This window comes from Salmo salar, chromosome ssa11 (assembly GCF_905237065.1).
Source record: "Salmo salar chromosome ssa11, Ssal_v3.1, whole genome shotgun sequence".
Taxonomy (NCBI): domain Eukaryota; kingdom Metazoa; phylum Chordata; class Actinopteri; order Salmoniformes; family Salmonidae; genus Salmo; species Salmo salar.
In genome coordinates this window covers 12,516,724-12,525,439 of record NC_059452.1, presented here as the reverse complement: position 1 = coordinate 12,525,439, position 8,716 = coordinate 12,516,724, and the positions used below count along the sequence as shown (strand labels likewise).

The 8,716-nt window shown below is 42.5% G+C and overlaps 1 protein-coding gene across 1 annotated transcript; it reads left to right on the top strand.

Moving 5' to 3' along the window:
* The first annotated feature begins 2,084 nt into the window (after positions 1–2,084).
* On the top strand, positions 2,085–8,083 carry LOC106562006 (cytochrome b-c1 complex subunit Rieske, mitochondrial). Its single transcript, XM_014126521.2, has 2 exons — positions 2,085–2,388; positions 7,359–8,083. The coding sequence occupies exons 1-2, from the start codon at positions 2,178–2,180 to the stop codon at positions 7,967–7,969; spliced, it is 822 nt and encodes a 273-aa protein (XP_013981996.1). The 5' UTR covers positions 2,085–2,177; the 3' UTR covers positions 7,970–8,083.
* Positions 8,084–8,716: the final 633 nt, after the last annotated feature.

Sequence of the window (8,716 nt, the reverse complement as noted above, 5' to 3'; positions counted from 1 at the left end):
GAGTACGGAGCGAGAGACTCGGTTCTGAGATTTCCTCCGCTTGCTTAGAAATCAATATTTCCATCTTCATCACCTGAGTTCTCATCATTCATTTGGTCAGCGACTTCAATGAGTTCTGCTGATTTGTCATCCAACTTGGTCATTGTGTTCATTAACTGATCGTCTTTGGTCTGCAGCATTTGGACTCGAATATTATTGTTTTAAGTAACGTTCAACAAAACTGCATGCATGTTATCAAGTTGCACGCTCCTGTTTGTAGATAGCTCGACAGATTTATCTAGTTTTGCGTGGACTTCATTGTATTTAGTTCTGGTTAGATCGAGTTGTTCCTGTAGAAAATGATTTTGTTGAAGAGTTTGTGCTCGTTCATCGTCATAAGTTTTTGCAATTACTTTTAATTGTTCAGTTTTCAAACAACGTTCATCGGCTAGCAGAATGTTTTCATTTCCTGCTTTTGTCATTAGTGGCCCGGTTCTCTCCACCTGTCCCTTCATATCAACCAGTTCTTGCTCGTGCTTCAGCTGTGCACTGTGGTACTGGACAGATGCCAATCTCTGATGGCGATACATCAGGGCTAAACTGAGAGAGGCGAGAGAGTCATTACATTATGCTATCTTTGGTTAGGGGACCCCTGGAGGTGTGAGGCATTGCAGTGCTAGAAACGTCACTACAGACCCGGGTTCGATCCCGGGCTGTATCACAACCAACCGTGATTGGGAGTCCCATAGGGCGGTGCACAATTGGCCCAGCGTCGTCCGGGTTAGGGGAGGGTTTGGCCGGGGGGGGGGCTTTACTTGGCTCATCGCGCTGTAGCGAATCCTTGTGGCGGGCTGGGCGCCTGCAGGCTGACCTCAGTCGTCAAGTGAACGGTGTTTCCTCCGACACATTGGTGCGGCTGGCTTCCAAGTTAAGCGAGCGGATATTAAGAAGCGTGTTTCGGAGGACAAGTGACTTGACTTTCGCCTCCAGAGCCCGTTGGGTATTTGTTATTTGATTAGGATCCCCATTAGCTATTGCAAAAGCAGCAGTTACTCTTCCTGGGGTCCACACAAAACATAATACAGAACATCAACAGACAAGAACAGCTCAAGGACAGAACATACATTAAAAAAAAGGCATACGTAGCCTACATATCAATGCATACACACAACCTATCTAGGTCAAATAGGGGAGAGGAGTTGTGCCACGAGGTGTTGCTTTTATCTGTTGTGTGAAACCAGGTTTGCTGTTTATTTGAGCAATATGAGATGGAAGGAAGTTCCATGCAATAAGGGCTCTATACAATTCTGTACACTTTCTTGAATTTGGGGAGTTGCAGCGATGAGACAAGATCGAAATCGGGGTAAAATAAAATTAAAACTGATGCTGAGCTAACATTAGACTTAATTGAACATCAGACTAATTGAGCATTCTCATTATCTTTGACCAATGACAGTTTGGAACCCTCAAAGGCCTTCAGTTCATTGTTGATGGTAAAAAAAAAATAAATCGCCCCTTCATTGGACTCCGGTGCCCTTCAGTTATGCATTAGCTCTTGGGTTCTTAATTGAAGCATTAAAGACGGCGCGGCTAATGTGTACAACAGTGCTGACGCTCCTTAACAGTACATCTTAGGCTAGTTATGCATCAGCAATTTAGAATTAAAAGTGACACTGCATGATTCGTTAAAGGATTGCAGCTTGCCAAACATCTTTCTTTCACATTTTGTCCATTCCCTTGGAAGAAAATGTATAGCATTCCAGGCCTTATTCATCTCTGCTAAAACGTTTACTTACGGTATCATGCACAGCACATCTCTCCAATAACTTCAGCCAACGATGTTGGTGTATATATACAGTTTCACCTTTTCTTCTCTGACTCTGCATCAGCCTACAGAAACAAAATGGGACAAACACACACAAGAGTTTTTACCTAGCAACATAACAGCCAAAGCTTACAAAGTCATGTTGCCAGCTATGTTTACATTTTGGACTCAATCATTGCAATTAACAATTAAGCTAGCTAACTATCTAGTTTACTCATGAATTAATTTCATCACAGTAAAAAAGGTAACCCTTCTGACAGACGTCATTTCGTAACTTGACGTGTTGCGTGCTTACGTCTGACAGCGCTTGCGCCCCTTGCACAATCCAGGTCGTAGCTAGCTAGCATTGCAAGGAGCCCATCTCGCTTAAAAGATGATGTCCCTTGCCGCTCGTTCGGGGGCATTTTCCCCATACTTGCAGGCAACGAACTATGCAGTTGCTGGACCACTAAAAGCACTTATTCCAGGGGTGGTTGTAAAGGGAGAGAAAGTGTTGGTAGACACGAAGAAACCTTTCCTAACCCGCGAGTCCCTGAACGGTCAGAGCCCCAAGACTGGGCCGGCAGTATCAGTTAGCATAAATGGTAAGTAGCTAAGCAAGCAAGCTAACTAACAGTATGGAATGGCTAACGTTAATAATCGGGTTATTTGTTTTACATGTGGAAGAGTCATTGACATAAGATGTTAGGACTTGCTGTTGTAGTTTACCAAAGTCCAGTGTGTATGCTGTAGAACCTGAGAGGGTTGTTTAATAAATCAGCCTAGTGTTCACGCGGCCTAGTAGCCAGCCAAGTAGTTAACTAGCTAACTATGGTAGCTGACTGCGAGGTCGGGACCAAACGCTTAGAACCCCACCCAAACAAAGTGTTGGGTAGAAGAACAATTAATTTCACATATCGATTGGTTCTAATAATATTTGAACAAGTATTTCGTTTTCATGTTAGGTAAGTAAGTGGGGTGTCCATGATGAACGAGGCTAGGATGTAACTTGCAGGAGCAGCACTGCAGTATGGTGGCACAAGGTTAGCACTGCAGCAAAGACCGTACAGTATGAAGATGGTCAGAAACTGCTTCTCCAATAAAAATCCCGGATCATGCTTGTAGGTGATGCCGTGTCGACGTTAACTAGCGCATGGCCTGGTCTGCTTGGTCTGTTTTGCAAGCTTTCCACGAAGTCTCGCGATGTTGGGCCTATGGGTTTAGAAACTGACTGCAGTGTGGAGTCACAACCTGGTTAGCAAACTAAATAGCTAGCTAGTGCTACCTTTACTGATGTAGTAATGTCGTATTTTTATAGTTCTAGTTAAGATAACATTACATAACCCATCCAGGTGGGTCTTAGAGATGCTAGCCAGCAGATTCCGACTCTACCATTAAGCTTGTTTACACTGAGCTGCACTGGTGGTCAGAACGCAATGATGGATATATTAAGGCACCGTGGCACTGGCGTAAGATATTGGTTAGAAAGCTTACCTCTATGCAGGGATGGGATATGCAACTGCACTCCAAATTGTACCTTAATCCACACTGATAGATCGAGAAGATTGAAATACTGCTTGTTTTCCCAGAAAACTGCCCTTTTCATCCTCATGCTAGCTAGCAGTAACCACTGCAGCCATTTTGGTTGACACAGCCATTACAATCAGCTTCTTTTGTTGTTCAAAGTGATTTGCCATTCCATAATGGCTACTGCTAGCTAGCATGAAGATGAAACAGTATTTCAATCTTCTCGATGTATCAGTGTGGCGTAAGGTAAAATTGAGTACAGTGGCATATTCCATCCATGCGTTGAGGTAGAACACCCCCAGGTGGTGAAGGTAGGAAACATCTCCACCCCGCTGATCCTCAACACTGGGGCCCCACAAAGGTGCGTTCTCAGCCCTCTCCTGTACTCCCTGTTCACCCATGACTGCGTGGCCATGCACGCTACCAACTCAATCATCAAGTTTGCAGACGACAATACAGTGGTAGGCCTGATTACCAACAATGACAAGACAGCCTACAGGGAGGAGGTGAGGGCCCTCGGAGTGTGGTGTCAGGAAAATAACCTCTCACTCAACGTCAACAAAACAAAGGAGATGATCGTGGACTTCAGGAAACAGCAGAGGGAGCACCCCCCATCCACATCAACGGGACAGTAGTGGATAAGGTGGAAAGTTTTAAGTTCCTTGGCGTACACATCACGGACAAACTGAAATGGTCCACACAGACAGCATGGTGAAGAAGGTGCAACAGGCTTGTCATCTAAAACACTTTTACAGATGCACAATCGAGAGCATCCTGTCGGGTTGTATAACCACCTGGTACAGCAATTGCACCGCCCTCAACCGCAAGGCTCTCCAGAGGATCATGCGGTCTGCACAACGCATCACCGGTGGCAAACTACCTGCCCTCCAGGACACCTACACCACCCGATGACACAGGAAGGCCAAAAAGATCATCAGGTACAACAATCACCCGAGCCACTGCCTGTTCACCCCGCTATCATCCAGAAGGCGAGGTCAGTACAGGTGCATCAAAGCTGGGACCGAGAGACTGAAAAACAGCTTCTAACTCAATGCCGTCGGACTGTTAAACAGCCATCACTAACATGGAGAGGCTGCTGTCAACATACAGATTCAAATCTCTGGCCACTTAAATAAACGGACTTAATGAAGGTGTCACTTTAATGATGTTTACATTTGAGGGATCACTAGTCACTTAAAATAACGGCACTTAAAAATATTTACATATCCTACATTACTCATCTCATATGTAAATACTGTATTCTACACCATCTACTGCATCTTGCCTATGCCGCACGCCATCGCTCATCCATATATATATATATTCTTATTCATCCCTTTACATTTGTTATTCATCCCTTTACATTTGTGTGTGTATAAGGTAGTTGTTGTGAATTTGTTAGATTAATCGGTCGACCTCTAATATTTAACAAGTAATCAGAATGGCCGATTTCAAGTTTTCATAACAATCGTAATCGGTATTTTTCGCCGCCGATTTTGTAATTAAAAAAAATTAATAAATTATATATATTTTTTGTAATTTTATTTTTAATTTTTGTATATATATTTTTTATTTATATAAAAAAAATTAACTAGGCAAGTCCGTTAAGAACACGTTCTTATTTTCAAATAAGGCCTAGGAACGGTGGGTTAACTGCCTTGTTCAGGGGCAGAACGACAGATTTTTACCTTGTCAGCTTGGGGATTCAATCTTGCAACGTTACGGTTAACTAGTCCAACGCTCTAACCACCTGCTTTACATCGCACTCCACGAGGAGCCTGCCTGTTACGCGAATGCAGTAAGAAGCCAAGGTAAGTTGCTAGCTAGCATTAAACTTATCTTATAAAAAACAATCAATCAATCATAATCACTAGTTAACTACACATGGTTGATGATATTACTAGTTTATCTAACCTGTCCTGCGTTGCATATAATCGATGCGGGGCGCATTCGCGAAAAAGGACGGTCGTTGCTCCAACTTGTACCTAACCATAAATATCAATGTCTTTCTTAAAATCAATACACAAGTATATATTTTTAAACCTGCATATTTAGTTAATATTGCCTGCTAACATGAATTTCTTTTAACTAGGGAAATTGTGTCACCTCTGCAACAGAGTCAGGGTATATGCAGCAGTTTGGGCCGCCTGGCTCGTTGCGAACTGTGAAGACTATTTCTTCCTAACAAAGCCAGCCAACTTCGCCGAACGGGGGATGATTTAACAAAAGCGCATTTGCGAAAAAAAGCACAATCGTTGCACGACTGTACCTAACCATAAACATCAATGCCTTTCTTAAAATCAATAAACAAAGTATTTAGCTAAAAGAAATCCAGGTTAGCAGGCAATATTAACCAGGTGAAATTGTCACTTCTCTTCCGTTCATTGCACGCAGTTTGGGCCGCCTGGCTCGTTGCGAACTAATTTGCCAGAATTTTACGTAATTATGACATAACATTGAAGGTTGTGTAAGGTATCAGGAATATTTAGACTTATGGATGCCACCCGTTAGATAAAATACGGAACGGTTCCGTATTTCACTGAAAGAATAAACGTGATGTTTCCGGATTCGACCATATTAATGACCTAAGGCTCGTGTTTCTGTGTGTTATGTTATAATTAAGTCTATGATTTGATAGAGCAGTCTGACTGAGCGATGGTAGGCACCAGCAGGCTCGTAAGCATTCATTCAAAACAGCACTTTCGTGCGTTTTGCCAGCAGCCCTTCGCAATGCATTGCGCTGTTTATGACTTCAAGCCTGTCAACCCAGATTAGGCTGGTGTAACCGATGTAAAATGGCTAGCTAGTTAGCGGGTGCACGCTAATAGCGTTTCAAACGTCACTCGCTCTGAGACTTGGTGTAGTTGTTCCCCTTGCTCTTTATGGGTAATGCTGCTTTGAGGGTGGCTGTTGTCGATGCGTTCCTGGTTTGAGCCCAGGTAGGAGCTAGGAGAGGGACGGAAGCTATACTGTTACACTACCAATACTAAAGTGCCTATAAGAACATACAATAGTCAAAGGTATATGAAATACAAATCGTAGAGAGAGAAATAGTACTATAATTCCTATAATAACTACAACCTAAAACTTCTTACCTGGGAATATTGAAGACTCATGTTAAAAGGAATCACCAGCTTTCATATGTTCTCATGTTCTGAGCAAGGAACTTAAACGTTAGCTTTCTTACATGGCACATAATGCCCTTTTACTTTCTTCTCCAACACTTTTTTTTTTTTTTGCATTATTTAAACCAAATTGAACATGTTTGTTTGTTTTATTTATTTGAGGCTAAATTGATTTTATTGATGTATTATATTAAGTTAAAATAAGTGTTCATTCATTATTGTTGTAATTGTCATTATTACACATTTTTAAAAAGCGGCCGATTTAATCGGTATCGGCTTTGTTGGTCCTCCAATAATCGGTATCGGCGTTGAAAAATCATAATCGGTCGACCTCTATTAGATATTACTGCAAAGTCGGAACTAGAAGCACAAGCATTTTTCTAATACCGTTTCCGGTGTCTTAATGTAACCATGATTGCATTCTGATCCCAATGCAGCTCGGTGTAAACAAGTGTAATGGTAGAGTTGGAATCTGCTGGATAGAGTGAGGAGTGCTTTGTTGGTCACTAGTTTAACCTTACATTTTAGCTAGGGAGTTGGTGGCTAACTACATGTAGGCCAAAGGTGTATTCATTACATGCATTTTGTTGTAAAATGTTTAGTCTGTTGCAAAACGTTTTGCAATGAAACAAGGGTTTCTGTTGGGCAAATTCAGGAAGGTCCCTTTTCGTTACGTTTGCTCTGTTTGGTTCTTAAACGGTTTTCGTTGCAAGACATATTGAATAGGCCCCGGCTAATGGGCTAGCTAACTTAGAAAGCTTGCTAGCTAGCTACTTTATTGAGGATTTAAACCTGACTTTTGAACAATCTAATTAGCTATTGACTTGGATGCATCTGCTGCTATAATGTGCCCTTTGGTACTTTCCTATCTCTTAGTACTGTTTTGATTGTTTATCTAATGGACAACTTGTTTTATTTTTCAGCTAAAGCTGCAGTCCGCTTCGCTCACACTGACATCAAGGTGCCAGATTTCTCTGATTACCGTCGGCCTGAGTTGCTTGACCCCAATAAATCTTCTCAGGAGAGCAGCGAGTCCAGGAAAACCTTCTCCTACCTTGTCACCGGGGCCACAGCTGTGGTGGGTGTCTACACAGCCAAGACCGTGGCCACACAGTTTATCTCTTCCATGAGTGCCTCAGCTGATGTCCTGGCCATGTCCAAGATCGAGGTCAAGCTGGGAGAGATCCCAGAGGGCAAGAATATGACCTTCAAGTGGAGGGGCAAGCCTCTGTTCATCCGCCACCGGTCTGAGAAAGAGATCGCCGCCGAGGAAGCTGTGGATATGGCTGAGCTTCGTGACCCCCAGCACGACAAGGACCGCGTCGCCAACCCAAAATGGATCATTGTCATCGGTGTGTGCACCCACCTGGGCTGTGTACCCATCGCCAATGCTGGTGACTATGGCGGATACTACTGCCCCTGCCATGGATCTCACTACGATGCCTCGGGCCGCATCAGGAAAGGCCCAGCCCCACTCAACCTGGAGGTGCCCTACTATGAGTTCCCAGATGAGGACACAGTAATTGTAGGCTAAATTATTGGACTCAGATCAGTATGTTTCTATCTGACTCATTATTCCATCCATTAGCAGGCACAAACTCTGTTTCAGGGTGGTATATTGTAAGTAATAAATGTACATTTTATCTGATTGAAAACCTCATGTTATTTATTTCCCAATCTCCACTAAATCTAATACTGTACCAAAATACGACCTGGTTGTAAATGAATGATGGGGTTTATTTCGCCTAATAGTAATGATGTTTTAATAGTGCAGGTACAAGGGGATTGACCCAAAAACATACACTTGCTTACAGACAGTTACCTAGAATTGTGTACGAAGGTGATTCTCAAGGGTTAATGTCATGAATGATGGCTTTATGTTCAGTTTCAGAGAGATACAGGAAAGGTTTTGTCTCAGATTTTGTTGGGACGATTTAGAGTGCTAGGTAAAGTTGTTTAATGGTAATATTGCGACAGGTTGTATATTTTCTTCCTATCGATATCCCTGTTTTGTTTCGGTCGCCGTCACATAGATTAACGTTACACATTCTATACAAGAAAGAAAAGCGGTCAGTATGGGCTGACAAAGGCATTGAGTGTTTAAATCAATGCTAAAGCAACAGAACAGTCACATTATATTTTTCTATTATTGAGCTGCCTACAGAGTTATGCCTACAGAGTTATGTAAAAATGTATACTCATGTTAAGCTAATAAATCTTTCACAGAAAATCATATTTCTTTTGTGTGCTATTTACAGCTTGCAGCTCAGACTGGTTTGCA